The 27,677-nt window shown below is 47.6% G+C and overlaps 1 protein-coding gene across 3 annotated transcripts in view; it reads left to right on the top strand.

Annotated features, from left to right (window-relative positions):
- Positions 1-8,858: 8,858 nt before the first annotated feature.
- LOC135820651 (slit homolog 1 protein-like) overlaps positions 8,859-27,677 on the top strand; it is a 120,243-nt gene continuing 101,424 nt past the window's right edge. For all 3 annotated transcript variants that reach the window (XM_065333677.1, XM_065333679.1, XM_065333678.1), the window contains exons 1-2: positions 8,859-9,088; positions 13,814-13,929. In XM_065333677.1, coding sequence (XP_065189749.1) covers positions 9,068-9,088; positions 13,814-13,929 — 137 coding nt within the window. In that variant the 5' untranslated portion in view covers positions 8,859-9,067. The remainder of the gene's footprint in view (positions 9,089-13,813; positions 13,930-27,677) is intronic.

Consider the following 27,677-nt stretch of genomic DNA (forward strand, 5'->3'; position numbering starts at 1 on the left):
AACTGAATTCCGATCAAAATAGAAATATGCATCTAATGTACCTGCATGGATAGTAGGCATTTCCCTAATCGGCAGGGCGAAAAATTCGCCGAAAAAAGTGGTTTTACTCCTGTTGTCATGTACCATTGCTGTACATGACTTATTATCACTGTCGAGAAGGAAAACACCAATTTTCCACAGGCCTAAAAGTCTGAATTATACCTATCAAATGCACTGCCAAAGCAAACACCAAATATGAAATCCAAGCTCATGCCTGAGGGGAAGACGAGAAGGGGAAAACGTGGAGATTTTTGGGACAGCACGAGAATCCAAAAAATCTGGCTGCTTCCCATAATGGGCTAGTAGCTGCATCACAAAATTAATAATACCTTGTAGTATGTGCAGAGACAGATCAATAAACACTAACCTGAGCATGAGAGCCCCTCGTGTTCATTGCGATCGTCAAGGAAATAATACGATGAACGAAGGACCAGAAAATTGTTGACTATGACAAACAACTGCATATCCAGACGACATACGGCTTGCCACAGTGAGTCGAGTAACATCTTATCCAATACTATTTGCTTATGGCGTTCAGTTTCGAGGTCCAGCACGATGGAAGTTTCGGAAGGAACTACAATTGTAATTGTCGAATTAGTATTTTGGAGAAGAAGATTGCTCTCAGAAAAGCTAACTGGTTTCCGTAGTTTGAAAACCTGTTCACGGAGTCGTAAACATACAACGTTTCGAAGCTGCTCCAAATCGATCGATTTGTTTTGAATGGTTTCGCGATAGTTTCACGATCGATCGATCCGTGCGCGATCTGTCGATCGACAGATCGCGCAAGAAAATCGATCGATTTTCCAGATCGACAGATGGCGCACAACATTTACATGACGCATTGTGCTTGACTCGGGTTGAAATTTCGCCCCAGGTTAATTTTAACTCTCCCCGCCAGTTCCGCGCCAGCATGATCCCGCACACACTTACTGGCCTTAGTAGTACCGTAAAGTACCGCCAGAGCGCCCCGTCTCGCGAGAGCGCCCCACCTTGATTTTACAGCCAGGGAAAGGAAAATCGTATGGCAGAGTGCAACGAAGTTTGTACGATGTGAGAACCTTAGTGTACTAAGGGCACACTTGGCAGGCTTTTGTGTGGAGCTTGTGTCCGCTCGAAGGTACGGATATCCCCGGATTGACTGCAAAATGTGGAATATGTGTACAAGGTCCGTGTCGTATGACCTACAGACAGCAGACCACCTCCATAATTTTTATTTTTTTCACACGGAAAACTGAGCCTCTTGTACGGGCAAAATAACACATTTTGTGAAGAATCAACACATATATAAAAACGAATCATCAGATACAGTATTTACAGAGTCTGTCACTCAGTAGGATCACTGCACTGTGCAGGTTCACTGGATGCGTGCCTCCGCCGCCACTAGCACAGCAGGGGACTCAGGCATGGCAGGAGCAAACATGCTCCTTGAGCCACGCAGGCACATAGCACCACAACGCACCAGGGCAAACCCAAGGCGGCAGCGCAGCAAGGAGATAACCTGCCCGTATGGCTCCTTACTCTTCTCAGCCAGGAGAGAGGCGATCCGCGTGAAAAGAGCATTGGCATGCTTGCCATAGCCACCAGAGGCAGAGAGCACAACGGGCACGAAGGAGGCATGCTCAACTTCACGTACTCGCTCCTCGTACTTCCGGCGCTTTTCCTGTTCATGGCGTCTGTAGCTAGCAGCGAGGGAGGTGGCACGATTCGAAGACGCAAAAGGGTTGAACACCCGTACATCAATAAAGATGCGCTCGAATCGGCCACCCCACACACCACTAGCCGCAACGTCCAGCCGAGCTTGCTCCTCCGTGACAGCTGTGCGATGGCGGAAGGCCTCTCCGGTGACGGGCTGGAGGTGGGGTTCCACTGTCACGTTGTGAGCGACCTGCCTCAGAGCTCTGGCGGTGATGTCCCTCACCTCGTTGTGTCACAGCGTCGGGAAGCCACCAAACGGGCACGACAGGGCGTGACTCACATTCAGCGGCTTACTGCACACGCAGAGGCTTGGGAGCCGAGGAGGTGTCCAGCCGTACCGGAGGCACAGGCCATCCCGGAAATCTCCCTTGCTGAGTGTGAAACCATGGCGGCTGAGGGGGCGGCAGGTCAGCCAGCTGGATGCACCCTTTTCTGAGGCCAGGTCGAGAACAGGGGCCAGCTCCCGGTGATCCGAGCGAAGAGCGTCAGCCATAGACTTGAACGCGCTCCGCTTCTCGGCCCGAACCGTCGCCTTGACCGTCCGGAGCTGAGTCAGAGAGTCGCCAAGAGACGACTCCTGCTCCAGCAGGCGAGACACGAGGCTAGCCGTGATCCTTCGGGATGAGGTGTACTGTTCAGCCACTGAACAAGGGTCTGCCATACCCATTCCCCCAAGCCGGCAAGGCAGAGAGAGTAGGGAGCGAACAGTTGTCCCAGGTGGAGCCTGACCCGTGATGGCCGGGATGAGCCGACCGCTGATTGCGTGTTCCAGCGGTTCAAGCAAGGATGGCGGGATGGAGGAGGTCCGGCTGAGGAAGGACCACTTGTTTTGCAGGCCCTGTGTGAAGGCGGAGTAGGCGGCCTGTGGCTGCGATGCAGCGATGGTCGTGAGCTGCGCAACTTCCTCACACCAGGTGGTGACCTTGGACTGGACAAATTGTTCTATAAACTCATCCGTGCCCAAAGGTGCACCAAGGTGGCGGCAACCATCACACGTGACCTGCACACCGGTCCCCTCGAACATCTCGATAGCAGCTGCGTACCTGGAGGGCTTGACCAGGAGGAGTGACTTCTGGGCATTGCAGTGGTAGCCATACCCAGGACCTTGGCTGACGAGATTGTCCCACCATTGGCGAACAGGCGTTAGCTTGCCACCGGCTGCAGCATCGTCCGCATACCAGCCCTGTTTCGCACCAGGCACTGCAACTTTCTTGATGAGCGGGAGGACTCCAAGCGCATATACGGGCATGGCCAGAGGGTCACCCTGAGTGGTACCCTCGCACGATAGCAAGCACTCTCCATCAACGAATAGGCGGGATGGTTGGCGGTAGGTGTTGATTACAGCTGGCGCTATAGAGGGACAGAGGTGACGGACGTTCCGTAGGCAGGCTTCACGGTTAAGCCGGTTGAAGGCGTTCGAAGCGTCGGCGAGCAATATGGCATCCGCATCCTCCTCACGGTAGACATCTTGCATCGCATGGATGGCAGCTTCAATGCCGCACTCCTGACCGGCACACAGTTGAAGGGTGCCCGCTGCATCTTGGATATCTCTCCCGGTGACAGTGAGGATGGCTTTGCCGACAATGCGCCTGACCACCTCCATAATACGACCACGAAAGGACGAGATGGTGGGGCGCTCTGGCGGTACTTTACGGTAGTAGTAGTACCGTAAAGAACCGCCAGAGCGCCCCGTCTCGCGAGAGCGCCCCACCTTGATTTTACAGCCAGGGAAAGGAAAATCGTATGGCAGAGTGCAACGAAGTTTGTACGATGTGAGAACCTTAGTGTACTAAGGGCACACTTGGCAGGCTTTTGTGTGGAGCTTGTGTCCGCTGGAAGGTACGGATATCCCCGGATTGACTGCAAAATGTGGAATATGTGTACAAGGTCCGTGTCGTATGACCTACAGACAGCAGACCACCTCCACAATACGACCACGAAAGGACGAGATGGTGGGGCGCTCTGGCGGTACTTTACGGTATTAGTAGTAGCAAGAGTACATAACCGGGGGGTTATGTACTCTTGGTAGTAGTAGTAGAATTTATTATTTTGATAGGGAAGGCCCTACAGACGTTGCCGTCTTGTTACAGGGAACCCTAAGTGCTCTTTACAGAGCGAAACAAAAACGGATAGATGCTCAACCTGACGACACGAGACAGGCAGAGAATTCCACCTATCAGCGCCAAGGAAAGAAATGGAGAACATGCCATATCTAGTGGTAGCAGCGGGCAAAGAAAGTGAAGAGAATGATTGCCCTCTAGTGCGCCTCTCGGTGCAAGTAGCAGCCGACTGGAGGGTGAACATTGAGGAAAGAAGAGGACTTGTAAGCTGATGAATACAGCGGAAAACAAAAATAAAAGCCTAGAGTACCAAACGTCCTGTTTGATGATCAGCTGGCTTAGTTTTTCTCCACCTCTATCCTAATTACATCAGTCCCCAATTTCATTTATTACTGCTTTCTATCTGCATTCGCCACCTTTTCATTGGGCAGATCTGCCCGTTTGGTTTGCGAATTAAAATAAACACAACAACAACAACAACCTTCAGCCACCTTCTAACGTACTTCTGTGCGTATCACCCATTTTGTCTATCGTACAGACTTTCAAGTGGTCCTGAACTCGACCCGGGTTGAAATTTCTCTTGTAAACCAAGCCTATCAGTACAGCATTAGGGCATGTTCGATTGGTAAGGATCGGGATCGGGATCCAGATATCAGATCCCTCGGATCCAACTGAACACTGTATTTTGAACCTTGACTGTTGCCATGTTGAAAATGGCGCTCTGAAGGCACCCAAAAGGGTGAACGTCGTACTCATCGCGTGCGTCGTACACAAAAGTCAACAAGCTCTATCTCCATCCACGTGTGCGTACCACAAAGTGCGTACCACAATGTGTACAAAAATGATTTTTACCCGCCATATACGCACAAAGGTCACATTTGGATCCGTTGGACCCGACGCTGCGACACAACGAGGTGAGGGACATCACCGCCAGAGCTCTAAGGCAGGTCACTCACAACGTGACAGTGGAACCCCACCTCCAGCCCGTCACCGGAGAGGCCTTCCGCCATCGCACAGCTGTCACGGAGGAGCAAGCTCGGCTGGACGTTGCGGCTAGTGGTGTGTGGGGTGGCCGATTCGAGCGCATCTTTATTGATGTACGGGTGTTCAACCCTTTTGCGTCTTCGAATCGTGCCACCTCGCTCGCTGCTAGCTACAGACGCCATGAACAGGAAAAGCGCCGGAAGTACGAGGAGCGAGTACGTGAAGTTGAGCGTGCCTCCTTCGTGCCCGTTGTGCTCTCTGCCTCTGGTGGCTATGGCAAGCATGCCAATTAGGCCCCAGCGGCAGATGCTAGCTAAATGTTGCCAAGATGCTTTTTGGGTTGCTAGCTGACAACTCAGAAAGATGCTAGTTTGGATGCTAGACAACACGAATTATGCTACCTATTAATGGTAATGGTGAAACATTTGGGTTGAAAACGGTGTTCCGTGCTATTTATGAATTCTCACAAAGCAGGTATGCAAAAAGAGTTTTTAAAGGTGCGATGTGTGCATCATGTTGCTATGGAAATATGTGCAATACAAAAGAGCAAATACCAAGAAGTACCAATGGCAATGTGGGTCTTGGTCACAACTAGGTAATGCAAACGAATTGAATGTAGTGCATGCAATTATCAATGTGGTAGTACCGTAATACTAGTTTCATAGTGTAATCTAGACCGAATTCCACATCCAGAATGCCAAAATTGGCAAAAATGTATCGGATGCCGGTAAAAACTGCTGTTTATGCTAGCATCGTGTGGAGTCACAAAAAGGCCCTTTTATGCTACTTTGGGTGCTAGCATTTGCCGCTGGGGCCTAATGCCAATGCTCTTTTCACGCGGATTGCCTCTCACCTGGCTGAGAAGAGCTGTGTTCACAACTGGCGCGTGGACGCGGTACGCTTGCGGTTCATGCGCCCCCAAACGCGCGCTCAGCCTTTCACAAAAAACAGCAATCCGAGTCGTATTTAGCGCGTGCGACACCTTCGAGTACTAATTTTTTGACCCCGCCAGTCAAAGTGACTGGCATGTACGCTGATACGCGCCTGATACGCGCTGAAAATTCCAACATGTTGAAATTCCATTTCGTCTTTGGCACCTATGATCAGGGGATGGCCCACGCCTGGTAAAAAAAAAAAAAAAAAAAAAAAAAAAAAAAAACAATGAGAAGTTGCGTACAAATCGTGTACAAACTAAACAGACTATGGATTCGAACATAACAGAGTGGAAAACCGGAATCCGAGAAAACGATAACATGCAAAATCATGAAAAAGTGGGGGGGGGGGGGTACTGAAGCAGAACAGTAGCCAAACACACCACGGATAGTTACCGAAAGCACTCTGCAGCAGCAAGGACCACAGAAGCATCAGAGTCAATGACTCTCTGGCGGGCATCTTGAGACCGTGGCCTGCGGTGACCACGGAGGCTGGCATTGGAGGCACGAACAAGAGAAAAGGAAACCCTTGACCTAATAAAGGCAAGAAGTGAGGAGAAGGGCTCCTTTCTCTTGTCGGCGAGCATAGAGGCGACACGCTTGAAAAAAGTGGAGGCGGACTTGCCGTAGCCGCCGGAAGCGCTGAACACAATGGGAGAAAAAGACGCGTGTTCAACTTCCCGGACGCGTTCTTCGTACGCGCGCCTTTTCTCGGCCTCATGCTTCCGGTAGGTGGCTGTGATGGACTGTTGGCGGTTGGAGCGGGCGTGCGGGTTGAATACCCGGATGTCCAGTAGTGCCCGTTCGAAACGTCCACCCCAGACACCCGATGCGGCCACATCCAGACGGGCACCGTCCTCGGAGATGGCGGAGCGGTGACGGAAGGTCTCACCGGTTAGCGGCTGGAGATGTGGCTCGACCTGGACATCATGGGCCACTTCACGCAGGAGAGATGCGGTGAGATCCCGAAGGTCATTATGCCGCATGGCGGGGTAGCCACCAGTTGTCCATTTCGGCGCGTTTCCGTACGCATGGCGCCCCAAAAGCCAGCAAAAATACGCACAAACGCGTGGTTTCACGCGTACACGCGCCAGTTGTGAACACAGCCATACGGGCAGGTTATCTCCTTGCTGCGCTGCCGCCTTGGGTTTGCCCTGGTGCGTTGTGGTGCTATGTGCCTGCGTGGCTCAAGGAGCATGTTTGCTCCTGCCATGCCTGAGTCCCCTGCTGTGCTAGTGGTGACAGACTCTGTAAATACTGTATCTGATGATTCGTTTTATGTGTTGATTCTTCACAAAATGTGTTATTTTGCCCGTACAAGAGGCTCAGTGATCTTAAAAAATAAAAAATAAAATAAATAAAAAAAGGATCCGTTGGATCCGTTCAAACCTGCTCCCCGAGGAGGGTTGACCGGATCCAAATCCGAATGATCCGGATCCGGATTCGACCAATCGAAAGGGTGCGAATCCAGTGGATCGGGTGGGTCGGGATCCCGATCCTTCCAATCGAACATGCCCTTAGACACCCGTAGCAAACAATGGCAGCGCTATATTTTACTGTACTCGTACCTTGATCACCCAAATTAAAATAGCGTTGAAGCTCCCGATAATTATTAAGCTGTGTTCACAACTGGCGCGTGTACGCGTGAAACCACGCGTTTGTGCGTATTTTTGCTGGCTTTTGGGGCGTCATGCGTATGGATACGCTCCGAAGTGGAAATTCCAACATGTTGGAATTTTCAGCGCGTATCAGGTGCGTACCAGCGTACATGCCAGTCACTTTGACTGGCGGGGTCCAAAAATTAGTACTCGAAGGTGTCGCACGTGCTGAATACGACTCGGATTGCTGTTTTTTGTGAAAGCTTGAGCGCGCGTATGGGCGCGCATGAACCGCAAGCGTACCGCGTCCACGCGCCAGTTGTGAACACAGCTTAATTAGCCCCCATTTTCTTTCGACGCGTTTGCTGTGCAGTGAAGCCGAGACCCTAGGTCGGTGGAGCACATCAGACCCCGTCACCACGTCCACGATTCATGCCTGCGATGCTGCACCGCTGCTTTGCATGTCATGATTGGAAGCTTTCTGTCACTTTCCTTGGCTCTGACCGCTGGAATGCCCTCCCAGCGGAGGTCCGCTCAAGTTCTTCCTTGCATACCTTCCGTAATTCTGTTCTTCATTTTTTAGGGTACCCTGTCAAAAGGCCTTAGGCCTGTGGGGATTGCCCTATCAAAAATTTAATAATAATAATAATAAGAAGACCATAGGTCTGTGGGAAACACCCTAGTAAAATAAATAAAATAATAATAATAATAATAATGTCTCTTTCCCTCAAACCAGTCAATAATAATAATAATAATAATAATAATAAAGCTGTAGCCTTAGGGCATGTTCGATTGGTAGGATCGGGATCCCGATCCACCGGATCCACTGGATTCGCACCCTTTCGATTGGTCGGATCCGGATCCGGATCCTTCGGATTTGGATCCGGTCAACCCTCCTCGGGGAGCAGGGTTGACCGGATCCAACGGATCCAAATGTGACCTTTGTGCGTATATGGCTGGTAAAAATCATTTTTGTACACATTGTAGTACGCACGCGTGGATGGAGATAGAGCTTGTTGACTTTTTGTACGACGCACGGGATGAGTACGACGTTCACCCTTTTGGGTGCCTTGTGAGCGCCATTTTCAACATGGCAACAGTCAAGGTCCAAAATAAAGTGTTCAGTTGAATCTGAAGGATCCGAGGGATCTGAAATCTGGATCCCGATCCCGATCCTTACCAATCGAACATGCCCTAAGTAAAAAAAAAAAAAAAAAAAAAAAAAAAGCTGCAGCGTAAAAACGTTATGCATATATGGGGGCTGATTTATCGTTGTGACCAACGGTACGTGTTTTGGCCAAATATTGCATAGTCCGTACGCATTTCACCTTGTATCGCGTATATGGTGACAAAAATGGTTGTACCGCGCGAAATCAAAACTATTCTCGTGGCAACAGCGTACTAAAAATAGCGTGCATCCTGCTAAAGGTCGAACTCAAATCACGGTATTTTCCCCCTTACGTTATATCGATAATACCTTTACAGCATAACGTTTATTGCTAAGGGTGTACGTGTCTCAGTAGTGCATGTAGCCGGTACAAGTAGTCCCGCACAGTTCTTCTTTCACAGTCATCATTACCATTGCCAAGAGAAGGAGCACTTTGGCCCTGCTTTTTCGAAAAACACTACTAGTAGTACTGGTATTTCTCTGTACGACCAATCGGCATTTCGCAACAGGAGGGCTGTCGAGAGAGGGAACCCAAATTCCTATGTGGCATAATATCCTTGGATCTCACAGGCTGTTTGCAACGAAGACATCATGAACGCTTCAAACTTGTGTGTAAGTACTCAATATTTCTATAGCTGTTGGTTTTCTTTGTTGTCACTTGTACTGTGTTATCAAGAACATAATTATGATAAGTGCCCAAAAGTGTATAATCTCTAAATCTGCATGCCGTTTAATAGATCCGCAAACAGCGAAAGTTCCACACATCACCTGGTCTAAATCTCACATTGTACTTTCACCTGTCGCGCTGGTCACAGCAAGATGCAGAGTAAATGTTCCAGCTTGTTAAGCAGGGGTCTATGGAATGACAAATCTGGATTGAGTGCGAGCAGACGGTGTAGTGCGAGCAGACGGTGTAGTCCGAGCAACGCCGGCCCAATCAAACAAAACAAGGGTGTAGTTCGCAAAATGTACGCAGATTGAAAAAAGATGATGTAATTGTTGTCAAAAAGCACCAAAGTTGTTGTTTATTTAATTTACATCGCATGTCAAACGGGCAGTTCTGCCCAATATTATGAAAGCTATGACAACGAGTAAGAAGAGTCAGAGATGAGGAGAAAATAAAATAAAAATAAAATACGAAAATGGAAGTAACAGTGAGGGGAGGCAGGGTTAGGACGAGCAGAAAAAGGTTTGTATTATAAACATGGGAAATTGTGGACACAAGGTATGCTATCGATTTCCATGTTTAAAAAAATCCTTGGCTCTCCATCTGAGAAAAAGAGATCTCAAATTTACAAGTCGGGTCATCGTAGCATGATTCTATCGAGCCTTATCAGCAGGTTACGAAAGCCATTACATTTAACAGAATAAAAATACGCGTAGCATGCGTTTGAATCCACCGTCAGATACTAGCGACTTCATATTGTCGGGCAGGCCATTCCAGAGTCGGCAGCTGGCTAGACACCTCGGTTGAAACACCCCCTCCAGCAGCGACTCCACCTACATAGAAAGGTATGCACTCAGCCGTCAGATCAACAGCTTATGCAGATGTTTGCGAGCAATACGGCGAGAAGGCACTCTCCTCAACAGGCAGCTGGAGTTACAGTATTACATCAGAGAGTTCAAAAATCGTCGCCATGACCCACGAGGCTAATGGGCCAGTATCAATAGCTAGTCTGGTAGAACAGCAGTGACGGCTGCACCAGCAGCCACACTCGCTGATCTGATGACTACTAGTGTCTTTGCCGAGATCGTCCATGACACTGCCAGACCAGTCGAGGTGCCCCTACCCGGTGCAGACCTCAATGGCGCTACTCTTTTGGAGTTTGATACCGTCAGCATCGATGCCATCTCGAAGTTGCTTGAATCTCTGGCATCCAGCAAAGCCACCGGCTCTTATGATATTCTGTCCGGCATCCTGAAATCCTGTAGAGATTAAGTCTCGTATCCCCTAACTTTTATCGTCCACCAGTCCCTTAGGTCTGGCATCTTTCCTGCTGCCTACAAAATTGCCCATGTCTGCCCTGTTTACAGATCCGGTGATAAGACTTCAGCCTACATCTACAGACCAATCTCACTGTTACCTATCGCTGCCAAGATCCTAGAGAAGATTGTCCACAAGCAAGTCACTTCGTATTTCACCCAGAATCCAGACCTATCTGCCATAGCAGCTGAACAATTTGCGCACCTCTCACATCATAGCTGTGAGGATGCCCTGACACTTTGCATAGACAGGTGGAACAGAGCACTTGACGACGGTGACCAGTGTGGAGAAGTCTTTGCGGCTATGAGCAAGGCGTTTGACCGTATGCACCCCACAGGTCTACTGGATGAGCTAGCCGCAACTGGCTTAGGCGACACTGTCCTCAATTGGTTCTCAGACAATCTCTCGAATCGCAGCCAGCAGGTTACTGTCAATGGTGAGAAGGGTGACACCAAACCCTGTACAAGAGGGGTCCCCCAGGAGTCTGTTCTCGGACCATTGCTTTTCTGCATCTATATTCGTCAAATACCCAAAATATTTCGCCAGAGTATGGTGCAGCTGCAAGCTGATGATATTGCGTTCTACGTATTCGGCTGTGATGTGGCTACAATCATGCTACGCTTGCAGGATAGTGTGCTGTGGCTAGAGCAATACACAGTTCATGGTGATGCGGGGTCCTGCCCTGCCTGCACTGAGCCCAGCCCTGTACCTGACCTGTAAAGGTATTGTCATTTCCCCTGTCTCTACTGTGAAATACCTCTGTATACTGATCGATGATTTTTTTCTAGGATATGCAAGTAATGCGTTTGTGCACTGTTTGAAAACTACCCCATATAACAGGCTTGTAACGGTCAGCCATATTGCGATGAAGAAAACATTTAGTTTAGATAGAATGACCCCAACTGCATTAGTTCTACAACTGTGTCATCTGCATTCGTTTGAGTAAAGAGTTAATTTGAAACTATACGAATTGTTCTATCACTGCTTGTCATCAATTTCTAGCCCCCTCCTTCAGTCACTATTTCTCCTGCGTTCAGCTGGCCCGCACACAAATGCTCGTATTCGTGGCCAGGATACAGCTGCCTTAGTGTTCCCTACTGTAGAAATTGAGTATGGACTGCACTCGGTTTCATTTCTGGCGGCAGATCGGTGGAATGCTCTTCCTCCAAATTGTCCTCGGACACAATCTGCTGATACTGTTGCTCGCCTCACAAAGATTCATCTACGGTTCCCTGTAACAAGGGCGGGGCCATGCCTGTTGGGACTCCCTAGTCTAAGAAACACTACTAAGGCCATGGCAAAAAATAAAGTTTATTCTCAGGTCATGAGCCTGTGAAAATCGGTGCGAAAATCGTCTGTGCGCCGCCAAAAATCGGTGCGCGCGTACTTGAGAATCAAAGATAATTTTTACCATGGCCTAATACTCCAGTTCTGTGCCCTGCTGGAAGCGCATCATGGCTTCCTTTAAATGCTTTTCTGCTAAATGGGTTTCTGTGGTACAGCGGACTAAAGAATAGGAGACGTGTCACGCAATATTGAATTTTTTTTGTATTTAGAAAGAGGTCTGTCTCGTTATCCAGGAAACGACCAATGAGCAACGTTGCCGCCATGTGCATTATCAAAGTTTAAAGCCAGCTCAATCGTAATTTTACTACTCCTGATATTAACATGAGAGAGCTTGGAAGCTCAGGGTCCTACGCTAAGCTTTTTTTGCCTAGCTCATGCATGTTATTAGAACTGATGGAAATGTTTCTTTCCATTAATTGGCTATAGTGTTTTACGTCGATTATGACGGCTACAATGCCCAACGATACCACAACGAACTGATTGGCTACATCATTGTACTGCAAAAAGTTTCCATCTGTTCGAATAACATGCATGATGAGCTAGGCAAAAAAGCATAGCGTTGGGCCCTGAACGAATTAAAATAACTTTCTTTTTCCATTCGAGGATAATACGACACCGTCCACCACCTTGATGACCCAGGCAAAAAAAGTATAGGGATGTTATAAATTTTTCACCTCTCCTATTTCACTCAAGACATAACCTAGGACTCGAACCCGCACTATCGCACCATAAGCATCCCCCCCCCCCCCCCGATACACTTCGCATACATTCTCATTGTTTCAAGCTGCTGCACGTTATGATCTTGCATTTGAAAGCCCTATTTGAATATTGTGGCCAGTTGTCTCCGATGGTACGGTACGAGACAGGTACGAGATAGCGCCACGCATGCCGACGTACGCGGCGGCACAAACACCCAAACAAACATGGCATTAAAGCTGTGTGGACCCTGGCTAGCGCAATACGTTACTGAAGTAACGCATTTTGCATAGCTACAGGAATAACAAAGTCTGGTAACTCGAACCTCAAAACCAGCATATTTTCTGGGGTTTGGTAATTGGAATGCTCTGGCATACTGGGGTTTGATTTATCCAGATTCTACCTATATTTTTGCACCTCAGCGTTGATTTTCTCATCTTGTCCACAAAATTGGATTGGTTGGCGTCCTTTTGTACGTATACCAATAGTATGAACATAAAAGTTGCGACTTCGGCGGTAATAGTCATGAAGTTGATTGTTCCAACTAGAAACACACGCTTCTTGCCTAACTTTACACTTGACTGACTCACGACTGCCATCCGGAGCACACAAGGAGCACGTCGCACCTTGAAATCGGCAAAACTGCAAGAAAGCACCACTCCCAGTTCGGCAAGAAGCGTGTGTTCTTAGTTGGAACAATCAACTTCATGACTATTACCGCCGAAGTCGCAACTTCTAAGTTCGTATTGTTGTCCCTCACGCAGACGTGCGACTAGTTGTTCGAGGTGACAGCGTTGCAAATAGCTATACTGGCTCTCAATGTCTGTTTAGCGCAACTCCATGAGCGACTCTGACTCACGCTGCTACCTGGAGCTTCACGAGGTGTTTGTCTCGCTGGAAACAAAGCGTCTCTGTGAGTGTGCATCCCTGATGATGGTTTGGCCTGGAGAGCAGTATATAAGCGATGCTTTTCAGGCACAATCTTCCTCAGCCTACTCAAGCTCAACAGATGAGGGGTGAATTCCCCGAAACACTGTGTATTGAGCAGGAAGTGGTGCTTTCTTGCAGGTTTGCCGAGTTGAAGGTGCGACGTGCTCCTCGTGTGCTCCGGATGGCAGTCGTGAGTCAGTCAAGTGTCAAGTTTGGCAAAACACGTGTGTTCCTAGTTGGAACAATCAACTTCATAAAAATATTATGTTTAGGTAATTGATAACACCGCTGTGTTGTATTTTGGAGTTCCTAGCAGAAGCCGTAACGTTGTCTGTTCTGTTCTGGTTGTGCATCTGGTCATTTCCTTTGGATATTCCCAGCTCTTATCGGTGGCCGTGATTTATATGGTGCTAGCTTGGAGTGAACCTTCCAGTGCCTGTTATCCGTGTTCATGTAGCAACGGAGTTGTCATGTCGTGCCCAAACAATGACAGGATGTGAGTTCTACGTTGTTTGGCGTTTGAAAGCTTCAACTCAAATTTCAAATCAGCAATTGGAAATATTCAGCACTTGTGCCCATATTAGTCGTCACATTGAACACTACCGTAAAATACCGTTAATAAGCCCCGGGCGTATACTTTGCAGAACGTCAAAAACCGGGCGTATATTTGGGCATGGGCTTATTTTAGGGCATGGGCGTTATTCCGGACGCAATCCGCAGAAGATCAATCTATTAGCAACCCACTAGTTTCAGTCAACCACCATTCACACTGAGCGCGGTACAGGTACATCAAACCACAAAATTTGAGTCCACTTTACAGTTTGTACGCGAACGCACGCTCGCGCGCTGGTCATTTTGAGTCCACTTTACGCCCTGGGCTTGTTTCGGGCATGGGCGCTAAAACGGACTTGAAGTGTACACCGCCTAAACCTGGGCTTATTTTCGGACATAGGCGTTTTTTAGGGTGGGCTTATTTACGGAATTTTACGGTATTCATTGACGGAGTTAATCTTTTGATCCTTTTGAATGAATGATATAAGTTTTGATGCAGATAATACATTAGGGTCTTTTCAATAACATTGTTGCATGCCTTTTGCTATACAAACGTCAAGGTGATACAAAGGCACAAAGTCGCATAGACCAACTGATTTGCCGAGTTGGAAAACCAGCTTTAGAGTTACACAAACAGGCGCTCTTTGTATTGGCCGGTGTTCTCACTGTGCTATGAGATGCTGTAATACGTAAACAAATAAATAAATAAATAAATGGCCAGCGCTCTGCAAAAGCCGACCTTAGGTGCAATTTTGGCGAAATTGAGTTTTTGCTGGATTGTTGACTCATGACCCTTTCTTCAACTTCTGGTGAAGTTTGAGGTGGATTGCATACATATTCAGTTAGTCCAATAACGACTCGGGTGAGCCGCACCCGTGAGGTGTGAGACCACAGCTGAAGCGCCCACCAACCTTTCTCCACTGTAAACACGAAAGAAGCAGCAGAAAGCAGAGTGTCATAGAGCTCTATAGTTGGGGGAGAGAGCTGGGAGCACTGCGCACTTACCATTTATCACAATAGATGATCAGAAAGAGGCGGCGCTTGACGCACCGCCTCAGGTGCTGAAACAGGGGTATCTCCCCTGTAAGGTGAATACCGCAGTGACATGTGAAAGCCATACTGTAATGATACTGAAGTGAAGGGGTGAACCGCAAAGCAAGACCTTTATCTTCTTCCTGTCGAATTCGCTCCCCTGCTGCATACCGACATCATCCGCTAAAATCCAATCATACCAAGTATTGCAAAGGTCATCAGTTGACCTTTTGGACTTTTCAACTCTTATCCAAAACCACCAAGAGAAAAAAAACCAGGGTGAAGAAGACGTCAGTTGTAGAAGCGTTTGTGGAGGAGTTGTTACATTATTCTCAGTAAATAGATATGGCTGATACATTCGGTGTAGACTTGGACGACCGGTCGTGGTCTCTCACCACGGGTCCTTTACTAATAGAAAGGCGGACGCCAATAAGAACTGTTGTGGAGTTGGCAGATCAAAACGCGCCGCAAGAAATTTGGCACGTCGATGGTAGACTCCATTGGGAGGACGGACCAGCTCTTGTTGATAGTAGGGGAGTGTCCGCCTGGTGCTATGGAGGTCGTCTTCATCGCGTTAATGAACCGGCTTGGATAGGACGGGGTAGCATCGAGTACTACCTCAACGGCGCCTAGAGCCGGCGGTCCTGCAGTCAGTTTTTGTGACGCCACATGCTGTATTCTACGGTGGTATCACCACGGAAGGCTCCACAGGGAGAATGCGCCAGCGGTGATACGCAGGGAAGGTAACAATCGTGTACGGGAGTGGTACCGATATAACCTTCGGCATAGGGAAGATGGACCTGCTTTCATCTCTCAGGAGGAGGAGGGTGTCTATCAGTGGTACCTCAACGGGGTGTATTACGGTGACCACCATCAAGACCAGGCAATACACCCCATGGAGCTGCAGTACATCAATGTAGTGCCTACTAAGGTAGACTCGTCAGCAATAAGTCATGAGTCCATTAGTGTGATTTGTCAGGATACCCTGGACCGTCCTCTATCCAAGTTGGAGTGCGGTCATGAATTTCACTTCCACTGTATCAAGGAGTGGATCAGTTCTGCCCCCAGCCCTACTTGCCTAACCTGCCGCTACTCCATGACTGCTGAGGACTTGGTTGAGTTCTTGTAGTAATACATGACACAGCTGCATGTAGGCGACTACGAATGACCAGTCATGTGCTACAGATGGACACAGACACGCCACCCTAAGTAGCCATGAGCGGCTATTTGGACAAGGGCAACAAAGCACCCCGTGGGCGGCCAAGGTTGACACTAGCCACAAGTCTGGTCGCTCAGTTGAATAAGCTGAGTGTGCCCATGAAGACCATGGAAGACCTTTCCAGGTGCCGGCAACAAGCAGAGGACAAGACAGACTGGAAGAAACTGTGCAGCTCGACACTCGAGGACAAATCAGTATCAACAGCTACTACACCTTGCTGATGATGCTCACAAGACAGAAGTGGGAAAAAACACTGAATTTCTGTATTTAGTGCTCAACTACGCGAAATGTGTTATCATTATTATACATGTTCAACTGTACTCAATCTGGCTGACTGCCATTCTCTACCACACATTACCGGACACTGTTGTGGTTGTCGTTGTTATCGTCGTCGTTGTTGATGTTGTTGTCGGTTGTTGTCGTCGTTATCGTCGTCGTTGTTGATGTTGTTGTTGGCTGTTGTTGTCGGTTGTTGTCGGTTGTTGTCGTTGGTTGTTGGTTGTTGTTGGTTATTGTTGGTTGTTGTTGGTTGTTGTTGGGTGTTGTTGTTGGTTGTTGTTGGTTGTTGTCGGTTGTTGTCAGGTGTTGCTGGTTGTTGTTGGTTGTTGTTGTCGGTTGTTGTCGTTTGTTGGGTGTTGTTGTCGGTTGTTGGGTGTTGTTGTCGGTTGTTGGGTGTTGTTGTTGGTTGGTGTTGGTTGTTGTTGGTTGTTGTCGGTTGTTGTCGGTTGTTGTCGGTTGTTCTTGGTTGTTGTTGGTTGTTGTTGGCTGTTGTTGGTTGTTGTTGGATGTTGTTGTCGGTTGTTGTTGGTTATTTTTGGTTGTTGTTGGTTGTTGTTGGGTGTTGTTGTTGGTTGTTGTTTGTTGTTGTCGGTTGTTGTCCGTTGTTGTCGGTTGTTGTTGGTTGTTGTTGGTTGTTGTTGGCTGTTGTTGGTTGTTGTTGGTTGTTGTTGTTGTCAGTTGTAGTCGGTTGTTGGTTGTTGTTGGTTGTAGTTGGTTGTTGTCGGTTGTTGTTGGTTGTTGGATGTTGTTGTCGGTTGTTGTCGGTTGTTGTCGCTTGCTGTTGGTTGTTGTTGGTTGTTATTGGCTGTTGTTGGTTGTTGTTGGTTGTTGTTGTCGGTTGTTGTCGGTAGTTGGGTGTTGTTGTCCGTTGTTGTTTGTGGTTGTCGGTTGTTGTCGGTTGCTGTGTTTTAATCGTTATTTTGTTCATTATCCAGGAGGATGTTGCTATGATCCAGTACCATTTTTTCGCATATATGGGGACAAGTTTGTGTAACGTTAGTGTGACGTGGGGTATGCTGATTGGATGTGAGGTGGTGAGAGTATGCTGATTGGCCGATAACAATTAGTGGAGGGGATAAAGTAATGCGCTGCTTGTGCAGCGTAACCAAACACACGGTCTGTGGGAAACACCGTAGTAAAATACATAAAGTAATAATAACATGAATTGCCACCGGCACTTGAGAGACTCGAACCCCGTCACCTTGTTCAAATCGGACTTGGTAGCTTCGTACTGGAACTTAATCTTCTTCTTTTCGAGGTATGACCGTACAAAACGCGCTTGGATTTTTTCATTTATTTTATTTTTTCATTGCAACTTTTTTAGCAGATGTCCACTCGTGAAACAACGGTGAATCTGGAACGAATAAATGGTCCATGTCAAAGGCATAACGAGTCTCGAAGTCTTCACATTCATGATGGAACCTTGTCATGATTGACGCATTCCTTGATGGTGGGCACATGAACTCACCCTGGCCCATCTTTTCCAATTCCATTCTTTTCACATCCTGCATCCCATACCCTGCTAGTATCAACGGGGATGCTAGAATCAGAAGAGGCAAGGCTGCACTCTTCCGTGGATGTATTACTCGACACAACACCACCCATACTTGTTTTCTAGAAGTCTTGACTATAATGATATATTGCAGTAGGAAGTAGTATACACTCAAATAGGATAGGATAAGAATGAATGATCAGCTGTCTGATAAAGAATGCAGTTCATTACAGACTTATTGGAAGCTCTCTACCAGCCGATCGTCTTGTTGGACGGCGACACTCCATAATGATATGAAGCTCTAAGTTAGCTGTTTCAGTTCCGTGGTAGAAAGTGTCATGTGCGCGTCCAGAGCAGGATGAAAACATCTGGGCTCCACGTGGATGCAGACGATTGGAGCAACAGTAAGACGTACCTTCAACGCCTACTCGTCAATGTCGAGGGAGACTGCCCCGGGGTAGATGAAAACATCTTGTTCCACATCCAGTTCGAACGAGCTGGTCGGGACTAGCTTGCTTTCAGTGTTGATGTACACCCGACATTGACCGTCGGACGAACGTGATGGGTAGAAGTTGGTCTTGATCTTCTCCACACGTCCTCTTCGGAGAGTGTCACGGAGCGATGGACAAGTCTTGATCAAGTTCGTAATGATGAACTCAGTGGACTCATTCAGTTCGATGTAAACCTGTCCTTGAGCATCTTTGCGAGCTATTGCCGTACTACCACAGGCTGGTAGAGCTCCTGAAGGGAAGTACATCTTATAACCAGGCTTGTAGAAGGATCTACCTGATGACTTGTAGGACAGTTGCATGTCCTCCTGAAACCCATCCACCACAATCTCTTTGTGGAGCTTGGTAGGAGCAGGTGACACATAGCGACGCTTAGCCGGTACTGCCTTCGAAGAGAGCACAACTTGAGGAGGGTCAGCAGGAAGAGCGGAATTCTTCCTCACCCGTCGCTCGTATAGGGAATCTATCTTCCAGGAACCGAAGGCAGAACAACTCATCAGCACTGTATTCGATGAACGAATGACTCAACTACAGGACAACCATCTGTATTTATACAAGTCAGAGACGGAGGCGGATTGAAATGTTAAAAATATGTGTCAGCTAGGTCAACCAATCACCATCAAGCCCGACAAAAACATTTGCCCAATCAGCATTGAGCCCGCCAAAAACATTTGACCAACCAGCATCAAACTCGCCAAAAACATTTTGTCCAATCAGCGGCATGCCCACCAAATAATCTCATCTTAAAGATTCCTTACATGATACCGCCACTTTAGTGAACTGATACAGTATGGAAGTAAGATCAGAGTCAAACGTGTGCAAGTTCTGAATCACGTGATCAAGTGAATAGGTTTCCAACCAATAGGCATCAATCAATGATGTCATAAGAGATGTATCAGATGGAGATAAACTCAGCAAATTCGTACGCAACGTGGACAGTTGAGATGAAGACACCATTCTGGTCGACTCCATGAGATGCAGTACATATAGGAGTGGAAAATGCTGAGGAAGAGGTTTAATGATTCGACTGAACCTCAACCATGGTACATTGCTACGAGGTAAGTAGGAACGCAGTTTACGTAGTACATCCACATTCGTATCGTATACTATGCAGGATAATGCTATAGCATAGTTTATACTTTTGTACAAACAGGATTTTTGCATCGCAAATATCTGCTCCCGAAGAGGGTGTACGCAAAGCTGATCGGATAAGAGTTCAGTTTTCGAAAGAAAATGCAAAAAATGACGATCCACACCGCATAACCGCTCATGTACCGCGTAAGGCTTCTTCATCAAACTACATCTCGTATGCACATCATCTTCAGGGAAGTAAATCACCGCCATGACAAGTCCACACGAAGAACACACGTATCTTCCTTCATGTAAAACATGATCAAGATGCTGACACTGTTTTTCCTCTCCGTATTGCTCTTTTTCTTCTTCTTCTACTTCTTCATCCTTCTCATGAAGTCTCTGTTTTTGGCGAGTTTGATGCTGGTTGGTCAAATGTTTTTGGTGGGCTCAATGCTGATTGGGCAAATGTTTTTGTCGGGCTTGATGGTGATTGGTTGACCTAGCTGACACACATTTTTAACATTTCAATCCGCCTCCGTCTCTGACTTGTATAAATACAGATGGTTGTCCTGTAGTTGAGTCATTCGTTCATCGAATACAGTGCTGATGAGTTGTTCTGCCTTCGCTTCCTGGAAGATGGATTCTCTATACGAGCGACGGGTGAGGAAGAATTCCGCTCTTCCTGCTGACCCTCCTCAAGTTGTGCTCTCTTCGAAGGCAGTACCGGCTAAGCGTCGCTATGTGTCACCTGCTCCTACCAAGCTCCACAAAGAGATTGTGGTGGATGGGTTTCAGGAGGACATGCAACTGTCCTACAAGTCATCAGGTAGATCCTTCTACAAGTCTGGTTATAAGATGTACTTCCCTACAGGAGCTCTACCAGCCTGTGGTAGTACGGCAACAGCTCGCAAAGATGCTCAAGGACAGGTTTACATCGAACTGAATGAGTCCACTGAGTTCATCATTACGAACTTGATCAAGACTTGTCCATCGCTCCGTGACACTCTCCGAAGAGGACGTGTGGAGAAGATCAAGACCAACTTCTACCCATCACGTTCGTCCGAAGGTCAATGTCGGGTGTACATCAACGGTGAAAGCAAGCTAGTCCCGACCAGCTCGTTCGAACTGGATGTGGAACAAGATGTTTTCATCTACCCCGGGGCAGTCTCCCTCGACATTGACGAGCAAGCGTTGAAGGTATGTCTTACTGTTGCTCAAATCGTCTGCATCCACGTGGAGCCCAGATGTTTTCATCCTGCTCTGGACGCGCACATGACACTTTCTACCACGGAACAGAAACAGCTAACTGAGAGCTTCATATCATTATGCAGTGTCGCCGACCAACAAGACGATCGGCTGGTAGAGAGCTTCCAATAAGTCTTTAATGAACTGCATTCTTTATCAGACAGCTGATCATTCATTCTTATCCTATCCTATTTGACTGTATACTACTTCCAACTGCAATATATCATTATAGTCAAGACTTCTAGAAAACAAGTATGGGTGGTGTTGTGTCGAGTAATACATCCACGGAAGAGTGCTGCCTTGCTTCTTCTGATTCTAGCATTCCCACTGATACTAGTAGATTATGGGGTGCAGGATGTGAAAAGAATGGAATTGGAAAAGATGGGCCAGGGTGATTTCATGTGCGCACCATCAAGGAATGCGTCAATCATGACAAGGGTCCATCATGAATGTGAAGACTTCGAGACTCGTTATGCCTTTGACATGGACCATTTATTCGTTCCAGATTCACCGTTGTTTCACGAGTGGACATCTGCTAAAAAAGTTGCAATGAAAAAATAAAATAAATGAAAAAATCCAAGCGCGTTTTGTACGGTCATACCTCAAAAAGAAGAAGATTAAGTTCCAATACGAAGCTACCAAGTCCGATTTGAACAAGGCGGCGGGGTTCGAGTCTCTCAAGTGCCGGTGGCAATTCATGTTATTATTACTTTATGTATTTTACTACGGTGTTTCCCACAGACCGTGTGTTTGGTTACGCTGCACAAGCAGCGCATTACTTTATCCCTTCCACTAATTGTTATCGGCCAATCAGCATACTCTCACCGCCTCACATCCAATCAGCATACCCCACGTCACACTAACGTTACACAAACTTGTGTCATATATGCGAAAAAATGGTACTGAATCATAGCAACATCCTCCTGGATAATGAACAAAATAACGATTAAAACACAGCAACCGACAACAACCGACAACCACAAACAACAACCAAAAACAACACCCAACAACCGACAACAACCGACAACAACAACCAACAACAACCAACAACAGCCAACAACAACCAACAGCAACTGACAACAACCGACAACAACCGACAACAACATCCAACAACCAACAACAACCGACAACAACCAACTACAACCAACAACAACCAACAACCGACTACAACTGACAACAACAACCAACAACAACCAACAACAGCCAACAACAACCAACAACAACCAACAACAACCAACAACAACCGACAACAACCGACAACAACCAACAACAACAAACACCAACCAACAACAACACCCAACAACCGACAACAACACCCAACAACCAACAACAACCGACAACAACACCCAACAACAACCAACAACACCTGACAACAACCGACAACAACCAACAACAACCAACAACAACTACCAACAACAACCAACAACAACCAACAATAACCAACAACAACCGACAACCACCGACAACAACATACAACAACAACCAACAACAGCCAACAACAACCAACAACAACCAAGAACAACCGACAACAACCAACAACAACCGACAACAACCAACAACAACCTACACCAACCAACAACAACACCCAACAACCGACAACAACACCCAACAACCGACAACAACACCCAACAATAACCAACAGCAACCAACAACAAACGACAACAACCGACAACAACCGACAACAACAGCCAACAACAACATCAACAACGACGACGATAACGACGACAACTACCGACAACAACATCAACAACGACGACGATAACGACGACCACCACAACAGTGTCCGGTAATGTGTGCTAGAGAATGGCAGTCAGCCAGACTGAGTACAGTTGAACATGTATAATAATGATAACACATTTCGCGTAGTTGAGCACTAAATACAGAAATTCAGTGTTTTTTCCCACTTCTGTCTTGTGAGCATCATCAGCAAGGTGTAGTAGCTGCTGATACTGATTTGTCCTCGAGTGTCGAGCTGCACAGTTTCTTCCAGTCTTTCTTGTCCTCTGCTTGTTGCCGGCACCTGGAAAGGTCTTCCATGGTCTTCATGGGCACACCCAGCTTATTCAACTGAGCGACCAGACTTGTGGCTAGTGTCAACCTTGGCCGCCCACGGGGTGCTTTGTTGCCCTTGTCCAAATAGCCGCTCATGGCTACTTAGGGTGGCGTGTCCGTGTCCATCTGTAGCACATGACTGGTCATTCGTAGTCGCCTACATGCAGCTGTGTCATGTATTACTACAAGAACTCAACCAAGTCCTCAGCAGTCATGGAGTAGTGGCAGGTTAGGCAAGTAGGGCTGGGGGCAGAACTGATCCACTCCTTGGTACAGTGGAAGTGAAATTCATGACCGCACTCCAACTTGGATAGAGGACGGTCCAGGGTATCCTGACAAATCACACTAATGGACTCATGACTTATTGCTGACGAGTCTACATTAGTAGGCACTACATTGATGTACTGCAGCTCCATGGGGTGTATTGCCTGGTCTTGATGGTGGTCACCGTAATACACCCCGTTGAGGTACCACTGATAGACACCCTCCTCCTCCTGAGAGATGAAAGCAGGTCCATCTTCCCTTTGCCGAAGGTTATATCGGTACCACTCCCGTACACGATTGTTACCTTCCCTGCGTATCACCGCTGGCGCATTCTCCCTGTGGAGCCTTCCGTGGTGATACCACCGTAGAATACAGCATGTGGCGTCACAATAACTGACTGCAGGACCGCCGGCTCTAGGCGCCGTTGAGGTAGTACTCGATGCTACCCCGTCCTATCCAAGCCGGTTCATTAATGAAGACGACCTCCATAGCACCAGGCGGACACTCCCCTACTATCAACAAGAGCTGGTCCGTCCTCCCAATGGAGTCTACCATCGACGTGCCAAATTTCTTGCTGCGCGTTTTGATCTGCCAACTCCACAACAGTTCTTATTGGCGTCCGCCTTTCTATTAGTAAAGGACCCGTGTTGAGAGACCACGACCGGGCGTCCAAGTCTACACCGAATGTATCAGCCATATCTATTTACTGAGAATAATGTAACAACTCCTCCACAAACGCTTCTACAACTGACGTCTTCTTCATCCTGGTTTTTTTCCTCTTGGTGGTTTTGGATAAGAGTTGAAAAGTCCAAAAGGTCAACTGATGACCTTTGCAATACTTGGTATGATTGGATTTTAGCGGATGATGTCGGTATGCAGCTGGGGAGCAAATTCGATAGGAAGAAGTTAAAGGTCTTGCTTTGCGGTTCACCCCTTCACTTCAGTATCATTACAGTATGGCTTTCACATGTCACTGCGGTATTCACCTTACAGGGGAGATACCCCTGTTTCAGCACCTGAGGCGGGGCGTCAAGCGCCGCCTCTTTCTGATCATCTATTGTGATAAATGGTAAGTGCGCAGTGCTCCCAGCTCTCTCCCCCAACAATAGAGCTCTATGACACTCTGCTTTCTGCTGCTTCTTTCGTGTTTACAGTGGAGAAAGGTTGGTGGGCGCTTCAGCTGTGGTCTCACACCTCACGGGTGCGGTGGTTTTGAAGAAATCACCCATCTTTTCACCGGATTTTCAAATTTCGCATGTTGAATTCGCCGAAAATCGATGTTTCAGTGCTTCAACAGAGTGTGTGTAAATGTACATGACGTAATGGGAACGGTGACTTCAAGTACTACGTTGAGCCGTATTCTGATCTTGGGGCTCATAATATGGCCGAATTAGAACATTCTCTTAACCGATCGAAAAGCTGATTAGGCATGCTCTGTATGGGCAACTTGTCAATCAGTGCACATCTACGATGTGTGAATAAAACGAATGCAAGGAACGTGAACTGTTTTGCTGCACATCTACGAAGTGTGAATCAGGGAGTAGTATAATGACACGTGTACTAGTACACCTTGTGTTGCACTGCGTCTTTTCCACACGCATAGGACCACTGAAGGTCGACCACCGGTCACACGCTCCGCGTGCGTATGCGCAATATGTCATTCACTGCATGCAATGCACATCTACGATGTGCAAATCAGGGAATAGTACGTATTTTACTACTCCACGGTGCGAATGCACCGAACGTGCGCAAGTGCACGTTCGCCACCTATGGCGAAAAGAACCTTAAGGATGACATTTATGGCATGCCAGGGGTCAAAGGTCAAACTCTGGGGGTCCCAGGGCCAGACCAAGCACGACCGACACAGTGTGCCTTATTTGGCCCAAAGGTCAAAGGTCAAAAAGTGCACCAGAACCTGCCCCGCACTTACTACTCTGGTATCAGACTACAACTCGTCAGTTCACAAGCAGCAAAAGAATGCAATTGCTTCCTCTGAGTTCCTGGGTGTCGTCCGTTTATCTTCCGATGCTGACACCCTGTGAAGAAAAAGTAACCAACATCCTACAATTCAACAACTTCCCAGAGTCAGTTATAGTTTCGGCATGTGAACGAGCTATGCGCCCCCGACGTGGCAGAGTGCAGAATGAATACCGTGTCACCCTCAACCTACCGTTTCACACCGAGTATATCCACAACAACAAAATTCATAAATTACTCCGGAAGTACAAGATAAATGCCCAGCTGATCTACAGGAACCGCCGTCTAAGTTCTAAAATTTGCACGTCTGCCCTCCGCAAACCACCATGCCGCAGGTATGTAGACCTTGCTTGTGTCACCTGCATGTCCGGTTCAGAAGCATGCACAGAGCGAAACGTCGTATACCATCTCAAGTGCAAATGTGGTGATACATATGTCGGAGAGACTTACCGCAGCCTCGCCACCAGGACAAAAGAACACAAGGACGGCGCACGCAACACAGTGAGCGGCACCGCGCTGGGTAAGCATTTTGCAGCCAAGCTTGCATCTGAACCATTGCCATTGGGAGCAACGGCCTTCTCGGGTATCCGGGTTCTTGGTTCTGAGCGTGACCGCCCCAGGAGGAGGATCCGAGAGGCCATCAACATCAGGGAGCAATCCCCGGAAATCAACAACAACAGTGGCTGGGACCTGCTATAACACCATCTGTGCGGCCATACTGGCTTCTAGCATGCGTTCTGGGTGATACACTCGGCACATGTGTGTGGGCAATGCATGCCTTCACGTACCTTGGCTACCACCTTTTATGGGGTATGCTCTTCCACATTCTACCATGGTCTACAATCAGCCTTCTTACTCAGCTACCTGTATCATCATGCATGGGATGTTGTTGTACAGACCTGTGCGCTCTGCCGCCATTGAATACAGCTGTTATTTACTGCAAGTGGCGCAGGGCTCTACACACCTCACTGGAGGTGTGAGACTGGAACTGTGCTTGTATCACTGCTGTAGCGCAGTATCTACTTTCCTCGCCGTTTGTGCTTGTGTCGTCATGTACATGTAGCAATGCACACCCGCCATGACGTGCTTTGCCGCGTGACTTCTCTACGCGCGCTGTCGATAGGTACCGCACTTTGCTTGCTTGCCTCCTTCTTTTATACTGCTGTTCTTTTCATGTCCACTTCATCCCTGATGATGGTCATAAAGACCGAAACGTTGTAACGATACCTCTAATCGATTTGTGTGAAATGCAGTGCTCTCTTGAGTGTAGGCAGGTTGCCTGCAAACAATTCAAATATATTATTCTTCATTTTTGCTGTTTTTGTTAGTGCACAATTTATCTTATTTATTGCTATTTTACGACTGTTGTCTCCTCGTCGATTGTTTAAAAGCAGAAATGGTAAGAAATAATAAGAAAAGATGAATGAAAGCCTGCTCACAACCCTGCCCATCCTTTCGAACTGGGTATGGTGCACTTTCGATTCCATAACCTTTTTGCTTCCGCAGAATTTATGGCAGTCACGAAAATGTGCACTCAATTTCCAACACAATAATAATAATAGTTACAGTTCGCATGTCACTCATGGAAGGATCCATGGGCTTAACGCATCTGTCAACGAAATCCAGGCAGAAGAGCCGACAAAAGGCATCTCATTATTGTTAGAACGTATCCAACACAACTTTGGTTCTAATTCACCGATTTTGAAGATTTTGGGGTCGTTGGAAAGTTCTTCATGAGAGAAATACAATGAGCCCAAACTCGCCAAAGCACTCCTCATTGCCCGCCACAATGCGCTCCAAACGCGAGTCCAGCTCCAGATCTCCGACGAAATCCGTCTCCTGCAGCCAGTTCACTGAATCTAGCTCGGAACTGTTCATTCTTTTTCGAGTAGAAGCTCACCTTGCTGTGACTTCGCGCTGCGCCAGTCCTGGCACGTGCAGCCTGTCGTGAAGTTGGGGAAATCCCTTTTTTGACGCACTGCTGACTCGCAGCACACAGCGCAGAAAATTCAAAATGTTCGATCGCTCGCCGACAAGAAATTTCCAGTCTGAGGCTGCCGACAGGAGACCAATCGTAACCAACTTTCGTCTGGGCTGAACGCGAACTGGCTTCTCTCTCGCCTTGCAAAACAAGATGAAGTCAAGCTCAATTGAATTCGGTATCCACTCCAAACCCCAAGGAGATTTCCGTCAATAATATAATAATATTAGCGGGATCCGCGTCGGCATCGCTTGAATGTTCGGAAACACCCAAACTAGCCTTCGCATCCGCAGGCCACCACTATGCCTGTTAACCTTAGTGGCGTATGCAGACCTCACAAGTGAGTCAGGGGAGAGGAGGTTAGTCTCTCAACCAATCGGGCGTGTAACGGCCCATAACCCTGTAAACTGCATCCTTGTTATTCTCACTCCGAGCTGTGAGTACCCAGTTGACCGTGGGTGTCGGCGCAGTTCAACACGCGTAAAAAGTCTTTTACACGCTCCCTGCTACCAGCGCGGGTCTTGAACTCGGGACCTCATGATTCGCAGGCAGGCCTGCAAACCAATCG

Source organism: Sycon ciliatum, chromosome 7 (assembly GCF_964019385.1).
Source record: "Sycon ciliatum chromosome 7, ocSycCili1.1, whole genome shotgun sequence".
In the NCBI taxonomy this organism is placed as follows: domain Eukaryota; kingdom Metazoa; phylum Porifera; class Calcarea; order Leucosolenida; family Sycettidae; genus Sycon; species Sycon ciliatum.